Source organism: Emys orbicularis, chromosome 6 (assembly GCF_028017835.1).
Source record: "Emys orbicularis isolate rEmyOrb1 chromosome 6, rEmyOrb1.hap1, whole genome shotgun sequence".
Classification (NCBI taxonomy): domain Eukaryota; kingdom Metazoa; phylum Chordata; order Testudines; family Emydidae; genus Emys; species Emys orbicularis.
The window spans coordinates 87,597,248-87,621,865 of NC_088688.1; the positions used below are offsets into that span (position 1 = coordinate 87,597,248).

The following is a 24,618-nucleotide window of genomic DNA, read 5'->3' on the forward strand; positions in this document are numbered from 1 at the left end:
ACAAACCAATTTGACTGTAGCCACATTGGACTGTTTCAAATTTAAAGGAAATTGTTTAAAAAAAAAAATTGGTGGGAGCCGAGGGGGAAGAAAAGAATTATATCTATGTATATATACACACACATAGGCCTGGTCTACACTAGAGCATTAGGTCAACATAAGGCAGCTTACATTGGCCTATTTATGTGAGCGTACACACTACAGCCTTGCTCCCACTGATGTAAGTGCCCTACTACACCAACATAATTCCACCTCCACGAGAGGCAAAGGGCTTATGTTGGTGTAGTTAGGGCGATGAAGTGCGTTACTTACATCGATTAGCTATCATTTTTGTAAATTTCATGGCTTCCCTCCCCCCCAGGAATGGGGCAGCCACTCCAGGCATCCCGGCCCCCCACTGGGAGCACAGCTGCACCTGGTGGGGAGCTCCGTGCTCAGAGTCCGGGTTGGTGAGAGCCCGGATGCCCCCTGTGCCCCTGGCTCCCCACACTGGGAGCACAGAGCTGAGAAACCTGGTGCGGCTGCCCCACTCCCAACGGTGAGCCAAGAAGCCCGGTGGGGAGCGGTAGCCAAGCAGAGAGGGGAGCAGGGAGCCAGGCTACTGGCGGGGATCTGCACACAGAGCAGAGAGCCCTGACTCTCAGCCCCCCACATTGCCCCTCTTAAGTCGGTGAGAGTGCTCCTAGTGAGGATGTGCACCACTGACAGAAGAAAGGCAGTGTGGACATGAACCACCTCAGTAATCACTGCGGTTGCTGTAAATTGACCTAACGTAGGTCAGCTTAAGTTTATAGTGTAGCCATGCCAACATACACACCCTGACAAAAGACGACTTTTTTGTTTTAAGCCATAATCCTCACATTAACACCACGTCATTTCAAAAACTGGTTTACTTTCTAAAGGAATATTTAAAGAAATCTTCAAGATGTGCATGTTTTACATGTCTAGGGAACATCTTTCAAGCCAGGAGTTGCTATTGCCAACCTTGTGTTCTTGTACACTTTCACAGACATCTGTGCTTCTTATTACTACTTGCTCTTTATCCTTCACTTCTTGTTCTAGGACTGCAATGCGTGTTCTTAGCTGGTTTAGGAGTTTCTCCTTTTCATGGCACTCTGTGTCAAGAGTTGAATTTTCTCTTTGAAGGGACAGAACTTCTTGTTTTGCCCTCTGATACTCCTATCAAATGAAGATTCAGGGGAAAAATAGAAAAAGAAAAACAATAAAAGTCTTTACATTAAAGTGTTATGGAAGAATTTTAGGATGAGCAGCTGAGCAGTTCTCTGGGAGGACTGGAGAATTGTAGATTAAAAACTAATGAAAAATTATAATGAGTTTGGTCAGCTCTATCCAAGGGATTAGCCCTTTAGACAGACTCACCTTCATTATATTTCTATTCTTCTCTAGCCAAAATTTTCCTCAGAGGCTATTAGCTTCTCTGCAAATCACTCTGGTCCAGTGTGGAGCCTCACAAAAACCTCCTTACACTTTTATGATAATTTATAGACCAATTGTAAATGTTTCTGAGGCAAGGACAGTGTTTTCTTGTATGTTTGTACAACACTTAGCATGCTTTGGTGCTAGACAATTAATACCAATAATTAAACAGAGGCCTGTGGCACCTTTAAGACTAACGGATGTATTGGAGCATAAGCTTTCATGGGTGAATACCCACTTCGTCCGACACATGACATGCGTCTGATGAAGTGGGTATTCACCCACAAAAGCTTATGCTCCAATACAACTGTTAGTCTTAAAGGTGCCACAGGACTCTGTTGCTTTTTACAGATCCAGACTAACACGGCTACCCCTCTGATACTTGACAATAATTAACAGTTATACAAATGCACTAATAATAAAGATGCAAGAATAATTTAATGATCCTCACCTAACTATATGATTTTGTCTTTGAAAAAGTGAACACCTGAGTGTCAATGCTTGAAGCAAATTACAGTTACTATAGTTTTGATTTCATTTGTCCAGGGAATTTGTGATCATATTTTACACAATAATAGAACTCAAAATGTCTAGTAGATTCTTAAGCAAACTTTTACAAAACCACCATTTGGCCTTGCCTCAAAAGCAATACTACCTAGCCCTTGCAACATCTCTGTGTGAACAAGTGACAAATAACTGTAGAATCCTATTCACAAGACAAGGAAAGAAACAAAACATCAGACGGGCAACATACCAATATTGCCACTGTGCTAATGGAGACCATTGGCATAGAGTAGAGGTCAGAGAAAATTGCACACAAACAGTTCACAGTGCAGTTTTGTTTTCCTGCTGTTACTATACTTTATTCTCAAAAAATCCAATGATTTTTTCATTCTTCTTCTTTTATTATGGAGTAACCTGTTCATTTTATGGCTGTATTGTGTTATGCAAATGGGGCTGGGGAAGTTCATCTGTACTGATTTCAGAATAATTCTCATCTATCTTGTCATATGCCTTTGGTTAGGCCACCTCCTTCTACATGCAGGGGTGGCTCCAGGCACCAGCGCATCAAGCGCGTGCCTGGGGCGGCAAGCCGCAGGGGGGTGGCCTGTCGGTCGCTGTGAGGGCGGCAGTCAGGCTGCCTTCGGCTGCATGCCTGCGGGAGGTCCGCCGGTCCTATGGTTTCGGCGGCGGGTACGCCGAAGGCGCAGGACTGGCAGACCTCCCGCAGGCATGCCGCCAAATCTGTGTTACCAGCGGACCTCCTGCAGGTGCGCCGCCGAAGGCTGCCCGACTGCCGTGCTTGGGGCGGCAAAATACCCTGTCTACACGCAAATGTTTGTGAAAAGAAAAAAGAAAAAAAATCAAATCCTCTTACTAACTGCAAACAAGTGTGTGTTTCTCTCTCTCTCTGGTCAATTAAAGTGTAATGGAAGAGGAATAACTGTACATATGGCATGTATAACAACTAAAGAGACATCTTGTTCAATTCACTGTAATGGAAGCCTACTACCACTGCTAATGGTATATAATGATAGTACTACATTAAAAGAATTAGATTAAATAGCAGGTAAAAAATGTGGTGCCTCAAACAGTGTCATGGAGCATGAAAATTGGTAGGTCGGAGAGTGAGGCTGAATATCTGTCAATGGAAGGAGGATTTCAGCAGAGGAAAGAGAATTAATTCAAAGAACATAACAATGGGTCCTGCCATCTTCTTCTCCTTAGTGACCCCTCTTTAAAGAGTTCCAGGGCTTAACAACAGTGATGGGTTTCTGATTGTGCATATCCTTTACCTGCAATACAGCATGGAGCTCTCCGAAGCTTGGATCATGCAAGACTAAATCAGGTCTTATGAAGTTGGGTATTTTTTAAACCACCACCACCCTGGTTAGAAAATGCAAGTTTTTGGCAGGAAGGAGTTAGAGTGAAAACCAGAGAAACCCACCTCAGCCAATAGCTCAGGGTTGGGAGGTAAGGGGCAGGAAAAGCGACAGATAGACCAACCTTCCTCAGAATAACCAATGGCCTTGTGGTTAGGGCACTCATTTGGGATGTGGGAGACCTAGGTGGAAGTCCTTGCTCTGGCTGGCTCAGCGTAGTTTTTCCATCCCATGTCACTTCAAAAATCAGACAGAGCAGGGACTTGAACCCAGGTCTCCCATGAGTGCCCTAACCACCAGGCTCCTGGCTATTCTGAAGTAGGTCTCTCTAGATCTGACTCACTCATTTTTTGCAAAAAAAATTGGAAGGTCCCTACTTTGTCTTGATGTGCAAAAGGAAAAAATTCCGAAGTTGTGAAAACTTTCACAGAACAGGAAACATTTCCTGCCCAACTCCACAGAAGTTGGTCCCAGAAAAAATATTACCTTGCCCATCTTGTGTCTCTCATATCCTGGGACTGACACTTCTACAACACATCATCCTTAGTTTTAGCATCTGTTTTGTGAAAAGTCCCATTTAAATTAGCAATTTAAAAAGTATTCAGTGGTTTACATACTGCAGAGACTAAGTCTGTGACCCCTGAAAAATATCAAAAAGCCAGATACATGAGACCACCTTGAGGAAGCTGACAGTCTTAAGAACATAAGAACATAAGAAAGGCCGTACTGGGTCAGACCAAAGGTCCATCTAGCCCAGTATCTGTCTACCGACAGTGGCCAATGCCAGGTGCCCCAGAGGGAGTGAACCTAACAGGCAATGATCAAGTGATCTCTCTCCTGCCATCCATCTCCATCCTCTGATGAACAGAGGCTAGGGACACCATTCTTACCCATCCTGGCTAATAGCCATTTATGGACTTAGCCACCATGAATTTATCCAGTCCCCTTTTAAACATTGTTATAGTCCTAGCCTTCACAACCTCCTCAGGTAAGGAGTTCCACAAGTTGACTGTGCGCTGCGTGAAGTCTTATCCAGGTGACAGTCTAGGGATGTCACCAGTTTATGGGAAAACTTGACACACACATTCTATAAAAACAGCTGATTGCTAGGGCTCTTTTTCAACAATTAGTTCAACATTCATTAATTATCGTCTCGCTGATTGATGAATCTTGAACAACTTATGACCAGTATCATTCTTGCAAATCAGACAGTACAGTAATCTCTCTCTTTTGGAACTGGGTTATAAATCAAACAGCTTGTCTTCTCTAATCTTCATCTTGCTAGATTTGAGAAAAAAATTTCTTTATCAAAATAAAACCCATTTAAGAAATAAAAATGTTTAAAGTTTTCTGTGTTGCCATATAAGCTATTTCTCTAACACCTTTATTGAAGCATGGGGGAGAGATAGGGTCTTATACTGTAGGAGTCATGTTTGCCATGTGTGTACAGTAACTCCTCACCTAAAGTTGTCCCGGTTAATGTTGTTTCATTGTTATGTTGCTGATCAATTAGGGAACATGCTCGTTTAAAGTTGTGCAATACTCCCTTATAACATTGTTTGGCAGCCACCTGTTTTGTCCACTGCTTGCAGGAAGAGCAGCCCGTTGGAGCTAGCTGGTGGGGGCATGGAACCAGGGTGGACCAGCAGCCCCCCTTTCAGCTCCCCATTCCCCTAAGTTCCCAGTGCAGCAGCCGCCCAGCAGGCTACCAGTGCCAGCAGTTCAGCTGTCCCTCCCCCCCACTGCCATGTGCTGCTCCTGCCCTCTGCCTCGGGGCTGCTCCCGGGAGCCTCTTGCTTGCTGGGCGGGGGGGGAAGGCTAATGTCAGGGTATCCCCCTCCCCCTTCTCCATATAGAGCAGGGTGGGGACAGGACAGGGCTCAGGATGGAGAGAGCTTGCTGGCCGCAGCTGCTGTCTCAACTTCCTGATCTTTTTAAAGGCAATGTACTTAGAGTGATGTCAGCGTACTTAAAGGGGCAATGCACATCTCTCTCTCCCACACACAGGGTGTGTGTCTGTCTCTGTCTGCCATGCTGTCTCCCCTCCCTCCCTCCATTCGTGCTGCCTTGTAGAGTGTGAGGCTACATTAACAACGTGTTAACCCTTGAGGGCTCAGCCCAATGCTAGTTCATCATTTAGCAGTAAGGCATTCCCTGGGAAATATCCCACCCTCTAATTTCACCACCTCAGCCAAGCTTCACAATCATCATTGCTGTGTACCAGTATTAAATTGTTTGTTTAAAACTTATACTGTGTGTGTGTGTGTGTGTGTGTGTGTGTGTGTGTGTGTGTGTGTGTGTGTGTGTGTGTGTGTGTGTGTATATATACACATGTATGTTTTTTTTGTCTGGTGGAAAGAAAAAATTCCCTGGAACCTAACTGCCCCCCCCCCCCGCCCATTTACATTAATTCTTATGGGGAAATTGGATTTGCTTAACATCATTTCGCTTACAGTCGCATTTTTCAGGAACATAACTACAACGTTAAGTGAGGAGTTACCGTATATAAATGGATAGTTCAGAGGCATTCGCTAGCCAGTGAGAATGAAGTGTTCATTTAGTAATAAACCTGAAGATGTTGCCTATTAACTTGGTAATAACCGTGGGCCAGAGCTCGTACTTCAGTGACAGAAACCCATGGGTGGGGTACCAAAGGGAAGACAAAAATCTTTTGTTGAGAGAGGGGTCAGGGTTTCCACCCTACAAAATAAGCTGCAGTAGCTGCTTGTAGGCTCACCTAATAAAGCAACGCCCAGAGCCTTGGACTCTGTGGATCTGAGTTTGCATGAGGTGAGGGTTGGTTTGAGGAGTTTAAGGGTTAGTTTTTGAAAGGCTTCATGTAGATCAGGGCTGCAACACTGTCATGTGAGAGAGGACCTCGTTCCTGAAGTGCACATGTATATACCCAACCTGCTTTCTGTCAGCTGAACTGGTCAATGGCCTGTCAGCTGGCCATTTTGCTGACATTTACAAAAAAGCTAGAGGAAAACCTGGTGTTCTTGTAATACAGAACAAGAATGTTGGAAAAGATCTTATCTGTGGAGATAAGCTTTCCAGTTTACACAGAGCTCTTTCTTCAGGTCACCTGAAGGAGAGAGGAAAGGTTTAGCCAGCACATAAGAACTGAATTTTAAGAAGAAACCTTTATAACTGGCATTGATGTTGTGTTTCAAACATTAGATAATAATTTGTTTTAAGACATTTAGCCAACTCCTAAACCAAAGTCAATCAAATCTGTAATAATAATCCCAACTAAAAGAATTTTATCAGACAGCCACATTCCTAGAATTTATAAGAGCTGATTATTTTGGTATTAAATTTGATTTAACCCAAATTCAATAGTACTACTAAAGGTTTTGATTTGACTTATTTTTAGTTGAATATTAGTAAGAATATATTAGCTTTGGTGATATATTCTCTTGATTTGATTTAAGTATTTTAATTTAGAAAAAAAACAGTCACATGTCTTTCAATAAGCATTGTGGGTCCATAACCTTTGAGGACCTGGGTCAACCTAAAAGCCTCTCCCCTAATTAGCCTTTGGTTCCCACAAATGCTTTATCTCCCTCCCTCCTTAATTAAAAGCAATCTCTTCCTTAAATTAAGTTGTATTTAATATGAAGCAATAGCACAGAAAGAGGAGTAAATGTTTAGGCAAATAGCTTTGATAAAGGTATAGGGATGGGGCATTCTGAGGGCAATAGCCAGTTACCGTGCAGGGGTTTGTTTCTGAATAACCCTACAGCAATTATCCAGCTATACAGTGCTTATGCAAATAGATTTTCCTGAGCCAGAGTGCAAAGATTTGCATAATAGAAATAAACATACAATTATGGTCAATAATTACACAGCAGTTACGTTTGGGTTGGAGGAAACATTTCAGTACAGACTGTATTTGAAGTCAGAACTACTTATGTAGCAATTTTATATGCTTTATTTATTCTCCCCTCCTCATCATACACACAAAGGTCTTGTAGAGCTCCCAGAACTACTCTGGAGCAAGCTGTAACAATATCTTAAGGTTGGGATATCCCATCCTAAGTGTATCAAAATAAGGGGCCAGATCCTTATCTGGTGTGAACTGGCAGAGCTCCAATGACTAAAGCGAAGCTATGCTGATTTACATCAGCTAAATATCTGACACAAAAAGACTTAAATTTACTGGAATTCATTAAGTGAATTGATTTTTAAAGGCAAAAATGTTACCAGTAACACAACTTTTAATTCCCCAATAAGCATACCATTTATTACACTACTTTTACTATACCTCTTCAAGTCCTGCAAATTTGGATTTCAGCTCCCTTATAGAAGATTCAGACTTGTATTTTTTCTCTGTGAGATCCTTATTAACAGTTTCAAATTCAGATACCCTGGTTTCTAAGTGATGTACTTTTCTGTTGCAAGTTGCTTCCATCTCTTTCTTTTGCTGTTCATGCCGAAGCTGGTACTGTGCTTGAATCTTAAGCAGGAAGACAAGGATATTAATCATGCATATATACAGCATACAGACAAACATCTGATTTTACATACAGATATATTAATTTAAAATTCAATTAAATACAATTAAAGAAAAAACGCACACCAGGCTCACAAGAGATACAAACAATATTAAAACTCAACATTTACACATTCCCCCTTCACTGTAGAGTTCAGGGAGTCTTTTTTTTTTTTTTTTTTTTTTTTTTTTAAGAAGAAGAAGCTATTACATGAGGGACTATTTACTTCAACAGATTGCCAAGAAGTACTCTTGCATATCTATGCTATAGATAGGAAGTATTCGATCTATAGGTTACTCTGGTGCTGCTCTACCTGAGCCAGATGCCTATATTTCTACTTACCCGTAGCACTTTCTCCTTTTCTGCTGTGATTTCTTGGGAGTACTTGTTAGTCAATGAAGTGGTCTGTGATGTCCATTCATTTTGTAGTTTATCCAGTTCCTTGCTTTTTTCTACCAAAGCCTGAAAAAAAAATAAAAAAAAAATCACATGCTGATTTCTGTTTGTATAGCAGTAAAAAAATTTTTTAAAGTCAATTTGGTATAGATTTAGCACCACACTTTCAGGGTTTGTTTTGTTTTTTTTAAATAAAGGCTGCTTCCTACCTGCTGTGTTACAGTTAGTCTTTTTGAAAGTCCCTCTTCTGATCTGTGTAGCTTATCTTCCAACATACTGTTTTCCATCTATTAAAAAAAAAAAAAAAACACCAAATCCCCACAAACTATATTATAAATCGTTAAGCAGTCCATGCTAAAATTAGATTTTTCCTTTATAATAAGAACCTTTACCAATATGTAAAATGACCATATTATTACTATCAGTGGTGATAGTATACAATAATTAGGAAGTCTCCTTCCAAACCACTAGCAAAATAAAAAATTAAAATAAATAATTCATTACACTTTCTACACAGCAAATATTGTAAGTAATATGTCAGTAAGTTATATGATTGAGGAAGCAGGAATGGAGGAAAGAAATTTGCTCACAATATTGTAATGGATTTGATTTTAAAAGGACGATCTCTAAAGCACTTAAATATTTTTTATTTTCCATGCAAATTTGCTGGTCTTGTGTATTTATTTCTCTCTCTGTTTCTTCTAGAAACAGAATACTTTTGCCTAACTTCAAACCCACTTGTTCATCATAGTTTGAAACTTAGACTCAGCTGTTATTGGAGTCACACTCCACTTAAGAGATTTTAAAATAGCAGATGGGTGGGGGGAAATATCCTTATGAAGCAAACAGCATATACACCATCTGCAAGGGACTTACTTGTGCCAGCCTAGATTGAGAGAGGAGGGAATTCTTTCCCATAGCACAAAACTTCCCTTTAGCTACAAATTATCCTCATCGGGAGTTGAGGGAAATTCATTAGCTTAAGATCCAGGAAGGAGTTTTGAACTAATTATAGGTTTAACACATTCAGCATCTTTAGTTTTTCCCTCTCATAGTATAGTTTTCAAACCACTGCAGTCTAGTTATACCAGGCAGGCCTATTAAATGGAAACTTTCTAATGTTACTGCTTATTATTTTCCAGCATAAATATACAACAAGATAAAAACTTGTATTTATATACATCTAAGACATTGGGCCCAATTTTCATCTAATTTAAACTGGTAACTAAACAAAAACTAAACAAAAAAAAGGCAACTCTCTTGAAGTCACTTGAGTTAGCCTGATTCTCATCTTGGGTGTTACTGCTTATACATATGGTACATGCATATAGCACCAGCTTAGCAATAAGAGCTAGCCAGTGTACTAATCATATGCTTTAAATATCCTTCTAATTTGGTGCTTGATCTTGGAATTGGATTTGCATGTGTGGACCATTACCCCCACTGGGAAACCCATTCAAGTCAATGGGGCTCTACATGGAAGGATGAACCTTCATGGATCGTACCAAGGTTCAAGGCTTATCTTGTTCTATCTGATCTATTAAGGTTTTAATTGATAGTATTTGTGTTATTTCTTATAAAAGAAAAACTTAAAGCTAACCTTTAAATTTTTAATGCAGATGGCAAGATATTTCTTGACGTCACCGTCACTTCCTGCCAAAAGCTTTAGAGACAAGTGAGTGAGATGTTTGAATGGATTGGTTTCCACTACATTTAAACATGCAGGCATGCAATCCAATGCTGGGGAAGATGTTACAAGTTGAATTAAAAACCTATAAACACACCAATAAAAGACAAGTATTTAAAACAACAGTCTCTTGAATTAAAAAGGTTACAGCCATTTAAACTTCACTGACTCCCTGGGCTTCTCCCACCATTATTTTATAGATACAGTGAGACATCTGAGAATTCAACCAAGAGCCTCCTCTTGACCAGCTCTCAACATTCTGGCCACCAGAATGGACAATCACATCAATTCGGAAAGTTATTTGAACAACAATGTTGACTGTCTAGACAGTTGGCTAAATTATGTTCAAATCTGGTATTGAGAAAGCCATTTTTAAACTGTGTTTTCAAATGAGTTTTAGACCCAGCTTTCTCCAGTACAATCAGACCCTAGATGTGCTGCACTAATCAAGGAGCAAGAAGTACAAAGTTGTTCTATCTACATGAGAAATAGACTAGAGCAGTACTTCTCAAAGTCGGGCCGCTGCTTGTTCAGGGAAAGCCCCTGGCGGTCCAGGCCGGTTTGTTTACCTGCTGCGTCCACAGGTTCGGCCGATCGCGGCTCCCACTGGCCATGGTTCACCGCTCCAGGCCAATGGGTGCTGCGGGAAGAGCGGCCAGCACATCCCTCGGCCCGCGCCGCTTCCCGCAGCCCCCGTTGGCCTGGAGCGGCGAACCGCGGCCAGTGGGAGCCCCGATCGGCCAAACCTGCGGACGCGGCAGGTAAACAAACCGGCCCGGACCGCCAGGGGCTTTCCCTGAACAAGCGGCGGCCCGACTTTGAGAAGCACTGGACTAAAGGAAAACGTGTTTTTTTTTCCCTCCCTAAACTGAGTTAGCTTACATGATTTGATGCACCACTTAACATCTAGCATACACAGTTTAACACAATAATAATAGTGCTGGGTACAATGTTGTAGCCCCTCAGGATTTGTCTTCACTAGAAAAAAGGTGTATTGTGTGTTTACTAACACATGGTAACAAGGTAAAATTCTAGTAAAAACAAGACAATTGTAGTTTTAACATATGCTAGCAGGTCAAGGTAAAACCTAGGTTCTCCCTTTGTGTTTACCTCAACCTGCTAACACACATGAAGACTAAAAACCTTTAGGCCTCATCTACACCACAGTTCTCTTTTTTACAGTTAACTCAAGGGAGCTAATGCATTTGAAAAGGCTAGGATAGATCTTCCCCAAACATCTGTTCCAAGATACAATGCACAAGGGCAGCATGAAAGATGGCATTCAGGGTATGTCTACACTCCAATTGGGAAATGTGATTACAGCATTAAAGTTAGCTCAAGTAACAAAAGCAGTGAAGCAGCAGCAGCCGCCCGGGCAGTGGTACTTGAGTACTCACCTATGGACACGGGCAGGCAGGACTAGCTCATGCATCTGCCTATGCTGCCACACCTTCACTGCTATTGTTAGTTGAGCTAGTTTTGATGCTATAATCACACCTCCTGATTGCAGTGGAGACATACCCATAAATGCTTATGCACAAAGCTGAGAACAAGTAATCACACAAACTGAGACGAGCTCAGATAATAAGTAAGAGAGGGCAGAGTTATGTAGAACTTTGAAGATGGTAACCAGATGATTTAATCTGATTCAATAGTGAATGGGGAGAAAGTGGAAGGGTTGAAAGTGGGCAGTAACATCATCAAAACAAGAGGCAATGAAAATGGCCTTAGCTGCAATATCTTGCAGGGAGCAGACAGGGACAATGTGGATTTCAAGGAGACCAGAGGAAGTTGTTGCAGTAGGCAAAGTGACATACAGTGAGGGCCTGAATGAGAGATTTTTTTGAGAGGATGGAAAGAGAAATCTTGGAAAAGCTGAGGAAGAAGTGGCAAGATTTAGATATAGCCTGGATGTAAGGCGATGGAGGAATCAAGTCAACATCCACATTGCAGTCCTGAGTGATGGGGAGAATGGTGGTGTTGACAAGGAAAGAGAATTTTAGTTCTTAAATTACCAATAGGACAGCAAAGTGGTCTTCCTCTACCATTTTTTCTTAGCAGAGTTAAGGAACATTTCAAATACAAAACCACATGAACAGCTCCCCTGGCTACCTCTATCGCTGGCACTTGTAAAGGCATTACTCATCATCACCACGATATCCAAGCACCCATACAACCAACTGTGAGGGTTGCAATGAAATGCTCCCTCAGGTAAGAATTTCCATTTATTGAATGCTTCTTTCTAATCCAAATTCTATCAAAATAATGAAACTGCCCTTACCGAGGCACTTGTTTTCCTTGTTCCAAAATGCATTGTTCTAACAAATCAATGAATTTCTGGGGAAAAGCTGAAAAATCTACAAGCAATCCTTGTTGGCTCTTTAAACTGCAAAGGAAACAAAAGGATGGCAAAGGTAAAGGATAACAGTCAAGGGAAAACAATTTTTATTCTGAAACATTGTCAGTCTAGAAAACAAATTAGCTTTTCTAAATGGGATCTGGGTGGTAGTTCTATATTATTCAAACAACATTTTTTTTGTTGTCATTAGCAGTTTCCCTTAGTTGGGCAGTTTTTCCTCTGTACTCTCTTATTAGGAGGTTTCAGTTTCTTCCCTCCTATTAAAGTAGGACCTGGATAGTAAATGAGACAGCCATATCTTTGAGAACACACACAAAGATAGTTACTACAAAACAGTTTAAGAGAAAAGCATCTTATTTCTTTTTTAATACCAACGCCCGCCCTTATGTAAAAAGCCACCAGACACTGACTTTACTAAAGACAGCAATACTATATGCACCATAACTTCAGACACTACATGAACAAAACTCAAAAAAGTTCACAAAATTAATTTTTAACAGCATTAAACAGAACTTTCAAAGAACCGAATTCATTCTGTTAGGCAGCGTATCTAACAAGGACAACTTTTTACAATGTTAACAGAAGTTTTACATTATTAATACAATACTTTAAAGATGGATTATCATCTCATTTCCTATAATTATACTCCTCTACGACACAAAGAAAATCTTTCAGAACAGAATCTGCTTCCGAACTCAAATGCTGACACGTACACCAACCAGTAAGTACATTATATTAAAATGACAATACAATGCAGCTGGTATGTAAACTGCAAAGAGTTTATAGTAACAGTAAATTAAGTAAGAAACATAGAATATTGTACATATTTGTTCTTAAAACAACGTTCACAATGATAGCAAGTTCCATTGTTTCCTGGATAAAAGCAGCAAATAGCAATTACCTCTGAAAATCTTCCTCTCCTATAGCAACAGAATACAAGAATAATGGATCTGCATCATCTGTAATACGCACAGTAAGTTCCTGTCAAAGTTAGGGTAGAATTATATTAACATTATTTGTTGAACATTATGGTGCCAAGCAGCATGCTGTTAAAGTATACAGGAGACACGACACAAAAAATTTACATTTACAAAAGAGACAAATGTACTACAATTAAGATACAAAGTACAAGGTGACTAAAGTGGTGCTTTTATCACACCTTTGGTTCAGACTTTTTTATTTTGGTAAATAATAGCAGATATTAGTGGTGACTCACATTGACAAGTGTAGTCAAGTGCATTTTACAAGTGTACAATGTGCATTTTAAATCATCAGAATAATATTTTGTATGATCCCTAAACACATCACGGTACATTTAAACACAAGATTATATGTTTATACAGAGATTTACAAAAAACGTTTCATAGCACCTTATAGAATCTTAAGCAATGCAAAAAGCAAAAGAGCGGTGTCACTGCATCAAGGCAGTTTACATTCTGTTTTAGCACACAAAAGAGAGCAGATGTACAAAAGATGATTTTTTGATACAGAGCATACCTTCTTATGGATAGGACTGGATGATGTACAAATTTCAACAGTTAGCCTTATATCAGCCCTCCTGCAATATAAATAGAGAGAGACTCTCACACTCAACAAAAGACATTTCATCAAAAGGTTTAGATTAACATTTGAACTCATGCTTTCTACAAACGTACTGTAACATGGTGTTAAAAAAAAAAAAAAAAAAAAACCACACACCACAGTACTACAGTTCCATTCCTGCTAGGAATAAAATTATGTATGGCTAGACAAATGTATAAACATTTGAGTGAAGTTGCAAATGCCTAACCAGTCAATAGGTTCAGTAATCAATATTTAATGAAGACTGACATCTCTCAGTGCACAAAGTTAAGCACATGCAATGAGTCTTTTCAGAATTGTTGCCCTATTTTGCACCATAGTTACTAGCACAACTTAATCCTCTGTATTGTTTCTATCTACAAACACTCTTTCAGACCTAATACTTTTCCATTTCCGTGTACTGCAATATTAACTGTTTCCGGTTTTCATTTTGGGTGTTTAATACTGGCTAGTGTTGTAGTCATGAGTCCATGGACTGAAGAGATTCTTCAACCAAGAGATTCTTCAACCATTACAACTTTTTTCTTAAGTTCAGAAATAAATGGAACAAAGTTTCAACTTTTTATCAATACTTTCTTCTAATGATTTAGTAGCCTATAAAACTGCTTGGAATGAACTCTCAGAAGTTACTTTTTTTATTATTTTATTTTTATTAAATAAATCTTCCTTAGTACGGAGTATTCACACTCTCAGAGGAATGGGGAGCCTCTACAGGAAAGGGTCTGGGCATTATCCAACCACCAGAAACAGCAGTGACAGATCTCTAGTAGACAGGACCTTAAATTCCCCAGGCCTCTCCATACTGTGGCTACTTCACCTTGAGAGACATGGAGAACACTAAACCAAGAATAAAAACTACAGCACTAACTAGATCCTCTATTTTCAATGCTGAGAGCCAAATTTTCAGAAGAGCTCAGCACCTACTCAGGGGTCAGCTCCCATTTAGGCACCTAAATATGTGCTAGAGAGTTTCAAAACAACTCAGCATCAAACGTGGTGATAACTTATGAAAATCTGGCCAGTTATTTTGATGCCTAAATGGGAGCTGAGCTCTTCTGAAAAATGCCATCTTAGCAATCAGTCTACGCTAAATTAAAGCATTAAAAGCTAAAGTAAAATATCTTCCCTGTCTCAGCTGTGTTGCATCACTCCCATAAAATGTTCTCAAGAATTCAATGACATACTGGCAATTAGAAACCAGGAGTACAAGATTTGAAAGGGTCCAGACTGGCAACACCAATGGGGCCACCAACCTATCATCTTAATCCAAGTCAGACAGCGCAACAGGAGCAAATACAGTGAGTACAAAGGGACGCAGGCAAGATTGAACAATTTCTTAATTATTTTTAATAAAAGTTTTAAAGAAAAAAATAATGGTACTGTTGTGACAGGAAATTGTTTATTCTCCAATTATATAAATTTAATTACAGCCTACATGAAATTACACTATGGTAATTAACATCTTGTGGTCCCCTGCCTTGTTAAAACTGCACCATAAATTCCTCAAAGCTGCATATACAGATGATTAAATTTCAGAACCAAGTCTCAGCTTTGGACTTAAGAAGTCAGAATGTTCCAGTTATCCTGTGGAAAAAAAGCCTCAAGAATTCCTCCATTTCTTTAGACAAGGTGGTTCTACTGTTAGACAATATCATATTTCTCAGAAAGGTTTAAAAGCATGCTAAGTTGTATAAATATGTTGTATTTTACAGAATGTTTTGTATTCATGCTACCCTTTATTGTAGAAACTTATTAGCAAGTAAACTATTTGTAATCTCTGTTTGCATATGCAGAATCTGTCAGAAGTATAGTCAAAAATAAACATTGTGCTAGAAGCAGCTTGTTATCTTCTAGGGATAATTGTTACAAAGGTCTGTGTGAACTTCAAAATATGTAGAAAATTAGATAAGAAAAGGGATGAAAGGTTTGTGGTAATACTGTAAAATCGCTCTCTGCTGTAAACAAGCAAGGTATAAATATGAGCAAAACTGAGTTAATAGTTCTGGAACAGTGAAGATGTAATCTGCATGCCTGTTCTCCAGATTGGGTAAAGTATTAACCCTTTCTGTATTGTGCTGATTTATCTATCTGATTGAGAGTCATCAGAATTGAACCCATCAGCACTGCTAAGGATCCTGTGGTATTTAGAATTGCTGAAGGACCAAATACATTAAACCACGGGCATGCAAGAGGAAATGGGAGGTGATACATTTACAAGGTGGTGGTTTGCACATGTGATGGAGAAATTTCACCTTTGTCTCAGGGAATATGGCAGATTACTAATTCCCCTGAAATCTACATAAGGCCTAAAGGGTATGTCTATACTTAAAACGCTACAATGGCGCAACTCCCATCTGTTTAGATAATCCACCTCCCCGAGAGGCAGTAGGTAGGAAGAATTCTTCCGTCGACCTGCCTCTCGGGGAGGTGTCTGTCAACGCCAGGGGTTAGGTTGGTATAGCTATGTCTTCCAGGGCTGTAGATTTTTCACACCCTTGAGAATCGTACCTATAGCAATGTAAATTCCTAGTGTTGACCTAGTCTCAGAGTCATGAGGAGCCCACAACACGTTTAGAACACTTGTAGCTCCTTGTGAGCACAAAAGGAGCCATGTACCTGTAAGAAAAAGTGTATTAAACCAAGTTTACGACAGGAAGAGATGATAATGTCTGCACACATGCTGGAGGGAAGGTACAGTACTTGAGCAACAGAGTAAGAGCCCATCAGAACTTTTCAGAGGTTTCCAAAGTCCATCAGATCATTTGCACACTAGATAAATACACAATACCTGAGGGGCAATTCGCATCTGACTTTCCAAACTCCTTTATCTCAGAAATTACTTCTGATTTTCCCCAAATTTAGCTAACAAAAAAAAGTATACACATATGCCAGGTAGAGATTTAAAACTGAAAGACCATTTCATAGAGGGGGGCCTGTTTCAGGCATAAATAGAAGGCTGTCTACAATCTTAAATGTGAATAATCTCTTCCAATTAGTCCCGTATATGCCATGGCATATACATTGGAGCTCCCCATACTGCCCTGGTCCATGAGTATTCTGTGTTAGGCTAAGCTGGAAGCACTCTTGTAATCAGTCATATGCTCCTCACTCAGCCCAAGTCCTTACGGCAGGGCTACAGTGATGATCAGTGTCATGGAAGTGCTGCTATCAGACAAGCAGGTTATAGGGCTACGTTCATTCACTGTTCAGTTGGAATCCCTTTTGGCATGAGCAATTTTCAAGTCTTGCATACATGTAAGCCACTGCTATAGTAAAATACAATGGAACGCTCTTACCCTTAAAGATGCCTCCCTTCCCCCCGTTTCAGGGTTGAGAGATGTTGGCAGGGCAGTATGGGGAAGTTTGTACTGCTGCTGCCCAGTATTTGTTTTGTTAATTAAATAAAAGAATTGAGTGTCCAAAAGTGTCAATTTAGAACTAAATCCACTAAAATTAAAGAAAAAATGGTATCCCATGACAAAAACATCTGATGTGACAATTAGCACAGCTGACTCGGAGGAATGTGAATGTGCGCTTCTTTACTTATACAGTATTTAGAAATCAAAAAGTTATAATTACTGTGTCCTATAGTGTTTGAGGGGTCATCCTTCAGATGGTTAGTAGATCTCGAGTTAGCAGATGCTGGGTTTGTTAACCTACAGCTTCAGCACTGACACACATTTGTAACCCCAGGTTAAGAACTGTTGAACCCTGAATCTCAACCTGGGATTCCAGAGTCTACACTACATTATGTGGGCCTGAGTCCAACCACCCGTATCCCAAATTTCCTAGTGCCCTCCCAAAATGTGGCCACTCTAGTTCTTCGTTCTTGGTGCAGCATGGGAAAATTTTACTGTCCACAAACTAGAGTGTCCAGAGAACAGTCAGCCCATGGGATCATGGAATACTTTTGGTGCACTCCCAGAGCAAAAGTCCAGTGTGGCTGCATCTACACTGCAAAGCAATAGTGCTTGAACCGTGGGTCCTGGTTTGACTCAGATTCAGACCATCCACCCTCATTGGGTGGATCTGAGCCCTGGGAGAACATAATTTGTGTGTAGATGGAAGGGTGGTTATGCTTGATCCAGAGTATGAACCCTGGGCTTACAGCAGCCTAGACATACCCTCAGAGAGTGCAGAATCAAGCTAGCCAAAGGTTCACAAAAATGACAAGTCTTTACATGGTTCATTTAAAAATATGCTGTTTCGCAAAAGGTGTTATCTTTTTGAAACTATCTTCATGCTCATCTAAACATTTACCTGCAAGAGGAAGACAATCTTCATCAGACACACTTTGGGAAAGCAGGTAGATCAAAAACACAAAGTAGGTTAATTTTTTTTAAGACTGCAGAATCATGCTTACATTTGATGTGAGAATACACATCAATGTTTCCTTCCAATAAAGTGAGCCTTGCTGCTCTGCTTGGACACAAGTCTACAGATAGTCAAAAATGAGACAAAATTAAAAAAACATTTGCCAATTTACTACTCCTTTTTATCATGGAAATTTAATTTTGGGAGCAACTTCTCAACAAAACTGAACAAAAACACATCAACCACTCCTAATCAAGGCAGCGTAATGAGGCATACAGGAATCCTACTCCAAGTCATGACTGCTAAGACAGCTAATGGCCAGGGTCTCTTTTTATAGCTCACTCTATGAATTATTGCTAGTTGGGGGAGGAAAGATATCGATGGTTAGGAAAGATCTTTAAAACTAAAAGTGTGTTTTGGAAAAGTGGTGTGTTTAAAAGTAAGAAAGAAAGAAAAGCATAATGCTCATAAGACACCAGAAAACAGCCCAGAAACTAAACTTATCTCTTTAAACACAAAACACACAGAGCACAGGAAGAAACAAAGAAACAGTATGGACGTGTTTGAACTATCCCACTGACATGACTCAACCGTGTGCTTTCCATGCTTGGCTTCTATTCCAAGGTTACCAACAAAGCCACCAATGGCATTTATGGTTGTGGATTTCATGTGGACAACTCATCACTCTACTCACTTCTTATAGACCAAATAGCTATCTGAGCAGGGTTCAAACTGACAGCCTAGAATGCCTGCATATCCTATTTCTAATATTTTAAGATATCCAATTACTGCCCTAAACGAGTCCTTTCTACATTATACTCTCCCTCTCTAGAGTGATTTTGCTTATCAATCTGATAGTAGTGCTGTAATTTTAGTCATATCCAAGAAAATCTGTTTTTTTAAAGCCAACACTAACACGGTGTATGATATTTGCTTATAGTTTTCAGTCTGCTTGGACTGTAACATCCAAGGATATGTCTACACTGCAATAAAACACTCACGGCTGGCTCATGTCAGCTGACTCAGGCTTGCAGGGCTATGGGGCTATGAAATTGCAGTGTAGATGTTCAGGCTCTGGTACCCCCAGGGAGCCCAAACATGTACACTGCAATTTTATAGCCCCACAGCCTGAGGCCCGTAACCTTGTGTCAACTACATGGGCCAGCCATGGTTTTATTGCAGTGTAGACATACCCAAGTGTACCACCTTCCCTAGTAATCTTTCTAGGCTCTTGCTGACCTGTTAGTTCTCCTCATGGGACTCTCTCTCATGTATAGAGTTCTAAACATTTACCATACACCTTCTGAGTCCAGGATGATAGCAAAGATGATGCTTCAGTGAGGTCCTGAAATTCCCACCAGAGCGCTCTTCCTGAATTCATGGGAGGGGAGCAGAGACTGTGCTAAATTTGCCATTCAAGTGCTTCCAACAAATAACCCTGATTTAAGTCATGCACTGCAGTCCTGAAACATTCCTACAAGATGCATCATGACCCAGCTACAGCAACAATCTGGTCGCAGCATTACCTTGCCACATCATTCTGTGATATTTATCAAAGAAATCCTGAAGTTTGTAAGACAATACTAGGACACTACTGCAGTTGGCAAATACAAAACAAAGTAATATAGCCAGGAAAACAACTAACAGACAGAGGAGACAAGAGGAATGTCATGCCTAGAGTACGATTTTTACATTTCTCACTTTCTCCTTCCAACTCTTCTAGGCTGCTCTTTAGCAGTGTGCAAGTCATACTGATTTATGTGGTGGGTTTGTAATCTGCGCAAGTGGAGACCAGGAAGAATTTAAGATAATTGACATTTGTGACTGAATATGTGGTTTCAGTCCAGGTCCTTCTCAGCACGTAGGAATATTTACTCAGTTCTCCCAAGCTAGGTCAGCATTCAGATGAGATACTTACATGGAATAATTAAATCTTGAGAGACCCAGAGTTGGGCACTCAGAAGGTGACACTCCTCCATAGGTGCTGACTCCATGGGTGCTCTGGGGCTGGAGGACCCACAGGGAAAAATTAGCAGGTGCTCCACACCCACCGGCAGCCCAACTCCCCACTCCTCGCTTCCTTCTCCCCCCCCCCACCTTCTCCCGAGCCCGCCGCGTCCCTGCTCCTCCCCCTCCCTCCCAGCGCTTCCCATTCCCCCCCCCACACACACACACACCGCCTAACAGCTGTTTGGCGGCGCTTAGGACTTTCCGGGAGGGAGGGGGAGGAGTGGGGATGCAGTGTGCTCAGGGGAGGAAGCGGAGAAGAGGCAGGGCAGGAGCGGGGACTTGGGGGAAGGGGCTGGAATGGGTGAAGGGCTGGGGCAGGGACTTTGGGGAAGGGGTGGAATGGGGGTGGAGCACGGGCAGTGAAGGGGCAGGCCGGGGGGGATGGGGGTCGAGCACCCACTGGGCAGAGGGGAAGTCGGCACCTATGCACTCCTCCATCTGATTTAATACTGAACCAGCACCCAACAAGGTCCTAGGGGGCATTGGGTGCTGCAGACGCCATCCTTTAGCTGAAACTTAATAGACAACTCGGCCATATGTGGAAAATAAGGTTCCCGTGACACCTTTGGGGGCATCTTGCAAAGAAGACTTCAGGAGCTCAGTATGTGAAGCGAAAAGCTCCATTGCTATCTAGTTTGCAGCAAGGGGCAAATTGATGGGAAAATATCTGAAACAGAACAACATATACTGGGCTTAAGACGGTAGCGATTGTCCCAGTGCAGAAGAAATTGAGGAGCAAAGCGTAAATGATGGAAGTCCTATTATTAAGTTATTAGCAGATTTACCTAAAGATAAGGAATGGAAATGTCAGGAAAGTGATGGAGAATCATCCAGTTTTCCTAGCAGCGTAAAAGAGTGATGATGAAGAATGTTGCTCACGTGAAAAGGAGAGCAATGACAAAGAAAAATCTGGTTTACATGAAAAAGAGAAGCAATGGAGAAGAATCAGCCTTGCATGATGACAGAAACAGCAGTGAGAAAAATTGCATGCCACAAATCGATACATCAGATCCTGCTTTATGGCCGTAGATAAAACTCTGCTGATATTGATAGTACAATTTTGAACTAACTTCAAATTTCTGATCTCAATTGTGGTTTGGCATGATATCCTGTTCCAAGTAAATGTTGTAAGCAAGGCATTACAAACTCAGTCGATGGACATCGCGACTGCTACCACTTTTGATGAGAAGCTGCCTTGATTTCATTATGGCCTCCAGAGACAACAGTTTTGAAGATCCAGCACTGCTGCCAAAGAAATGGCAGAAAACTTAGGAGTTGAGCCTGTCTTCAAGGAAACTCATTCAGTGGAAGAAGAGAGAGTTGATTGCAAGGGCAGAGATGAGGTGATGGGAAGCGTGGAAGAAAAATTAAAGATGGAGGTTTTTTGCTTCCTCCTTGACCCTGCTCGATTGTCCATCGAAGAAAGGTTCGGACAAATGAAGCACCACAAAAAGACCTGGGGGGGGCGGGGAGGGAGGAGAGGGAGGATTGTATGACCTAAGTAAGCACACTCCACTCCAAGTTCTCCAATTCATTCATGATGCAGAGCTGAAGGATGCTTTTCCTAATGTGTGGATAGCTTTGAGGATTCTGTTCATGTTGCCGGTCAGTCAAGTAGTGAGAGCAGCTTTTCAAAGCTGAAGCTCATTAAAACATATCTTCAATCGACAATGCCCGATGAGAGACTGACATAGCTTACTATTTTATCTCTTGGAAATGCCATTGACCAGTCTTTGGATTTCTCTGACACTGTGCTTCAGTTCACAAGGGCAAAGGCAAGAAAAGCGACCTTTTGAACTAAAGGACTATGTTTAACATTCTAAGGCAGTCACTTACTGTAACACTATTTACTACTGGTCCGCCCAATGTTGATACACAGTTCAATTTCTTGATATTAGTACATTTCACAAAAAGAACAGGAGTACTTGTGGCACCTTAGAGACTAACAAATTTATCAGAGCATAAGCTTTTGTGGGCTACAGCCCACTTCTTCGGATGCATATGTAGCCCACGAAAGCTTATGCTCTAATAAATTTGTTAGTCTCTAAGGTGCCACAAGTACTCCTGATCTTTTTGCGGATACAGACTAACACGGCTGCGACTCCGAAACCTGTCACAGTACATTTCAGTTATTCTTAAAATTAAAAAGTTTCTATAAGCCTAGAGGAAACTACTTTTTTTATTTGCTTATATATGGCATGAATAAATACAGATTTACAGATTCTAGTGTGTGAATTTATTTTCTTATATGACAGAGATAAATCATGCAGCAAAGTCATGAAATGGGCTACAAATGCAATAAAAATAAGGTATTCAAACATTTACTAATGGAGGGAAGGGTGCCGAAGATGCTCCTCACCTGGTGTGCTATTTGATCTAGGGTTCAGCCCTGTCTGCATGTAATGTGCAAAGTACTGATCACATCAACTGCTTCAAGGCCTATCCCAGCATAACAGCGAGTTCTTAACACCAGATAACTAAACAGCTGACTACACATTAAATTTAAAGTTTTATCATTTAATTTGTAGGAAAGAATTAAGGTGATAGAACTACTGGATATAAAAAAAAATGATACTAATATGACTTTTAGATTTTTGTAAGTAGTTTTGATATTTAGGAAGGCAGGAGGTTGTAGAAATAATGGGAAGGGAGAAGAAAGATAGTGTGTGATATATGAGAGAAAGGCAACATAGCAGGGGTAGGCAACCTATGGCACGCGTGCCGAAGGCGGCACGCGAGCTGATTTTCAGTGGCACTCACACTGCCCAGGTCCTGGCCACCAGTCCAGGGGCTCTGCATTTTAATTTAATTTTAAATGAAGTTTCTTAAACATTTTAAAAACCTTATTTACTTTACATACAACAATAGTTTAGTTATATATTATAGACTTATAGAAAGAGACTTTCTAAAAACGTTAAAATGCATTACTGGCACACGAAACCTTAAATTAGAGTGAATAAATGAGGACTCGGCACACCACTTCTGAAAGGTTGCCGACCCCTGCAATATAGCATACATACTGCTCCTCAAACTAGGATTATTCAAGATTTTCCTTTAGAATGTACAAAGCATGTTTATGACTTACCTTGCACTTCCGTGAGACCATTTTATGTCACTGCCTAACAATTTGCAACATTGATAATTCTCACAATATTTTCATGAGTCTCATAATATTTGGTGTTTCTTAAAGCCCCCACTCCTGGAGTCATGTGGTTAGATGAAAATCTCAACTTATTTTAAAAAAAATAAAAGTTTCTAGCCCTCCTGGTTGTGGGGAAGACTTGAAAACGGGACTCCCCCACAGGCTCAAAAACACAAAAAGCAGATAAAAAGAATGCAACATTTACCATTTAAGAACAAAATCATTTTTAACCCAAACTCATGAGTCCTGCATGTTTACAGTTGACAGCTCTGAACTATTGAATGTGTTTGTGACAAGGCTTTAAGGCATCAATATCTTGTGCGAATATATTTATAAAGCAAGGGGGTTATTAGAAGAGGAAGGCAGGAGTGTTTTTTAATGCTACAAGTAAAGTGTTCTGAGTTTGTCAGTTTGGGTGAGGCTGCGGCTGCTACCACGCAGCTGGGGCTAGTGATCCCAATTAACAATACTGCCTAGCCCAACATTTCTGAAAACAAAATGCAAGAAGCTTAGGGGTACTTCCTCCAGACCCCTCCTTTCGCAGCGCGGAACCAGCCTTCGCACCTGGCTTCCCTTTGCAGTCTCTGCTTACCCCCCTCGAGCCCAGCCCGGCTCTCTCCCGGAGCGGACCCTCCTCCACCTCCCGGCGGCACTCACCTCTCCTCGCAGCCCGCGCAGCTGATCACCGCGGACACCCCCTTACAGAAGAGCTGCTCTGCCATGCTGCCGGGAGCCCGCGCATCCCCGCGCCCCTACATAGCCCTAGCGCTGCCGTCGCCGCCTGCGCTGGGCGCATTAGCTCCCTGCCTGCACCTGGAGCCGCGCGGGGATTCCCCTGCTGTGCTCGCTTCTCCCTCCCACCAGCCGGGCGGCTCCCCGGGGCTTTGGCGCCGGCTTCCCGCCGCTGGGGAGACCGCGCCGGGCGGAGCCGCAGAAGGGGGACGCGCCCTCGTTGCTCTACCCCTGGGCAGTGGGGTTGCCTAAGGCCGCAGGAGCCCTTGCGGTGCCCGGTGTGGTGTTAATCCCTGGATCTGCCTTAGCAGCAAGCGGAGCTCGGGAAGAAACACGCAGCCAAAGAGCAGCTCCAGCATTGCCAGCGGGGGTCTTTTGGTTCCCGCGCCTGCAGGATAACCTAGGGCGAGAAAGTCCAGCGGGTCTCTGCAGGCGGGAGGGTTAAGAACGAGTGAAAATGAAAAGCGAGGTTCTCACGTCATTAGGGAGATGCCACTTCCTAGCAATGCCCATATTAACATTCGCTTAATAGCAACCTTATGCCCGGAACTGATCCCATCCCATTGACTTGAGTGTGAATG

General features: G+C 41.4%; 1 protein-coding gene across 1 annotated transcript in view; it reads right to left on the reverse strand.

Annotated features, from left to right (window-relative positions):
• The window catches only part of LOC135880477 (spindle assembly abnormal protein 6 homolog), a 39,958-nt gene extending 15,931 nt beyond the window's left edge, over positions 1–24,027 (reverse strand). Inside the window, exons 1-9 of the mRNA XM_065406779.1 lie at positions 23,963–24,027; positions 13,756–13,816; positions 13,160–13,239; positions 12,181–12,285; positions 9,813–9,984; positions 8,422–8,499; positions 8,159–8,278; positions 7,588–7,779; positions 985–1,179 (exon numbers count right to left, since the gene is read on the reverse strand). Coding sequence (XP_065262851.1) covers positions 985–1,179; positions 7,588–7,779; positions 8,159–8,278; positions 8,422–8,499; positions 9,813–9,984; positions 12,181–12,285; positions 13,160–13,239; positions 13,756–13,816; positions 23,963–24,027 — 1,068 coding nt within the window. The remainder of the gene's footprint in view (positions 1–984; positions 1,180–7,587; positions 7,780–8,158; positions 8,279–8,421; positions 8,500–9,812; positions 9,985–12,180; positions 12,286–13,159; positions 13,240–13,755; positions 13,817–23,962) is intronic.
• Positions 24,028–24,618: the final 591 nt, after the last annotated feature.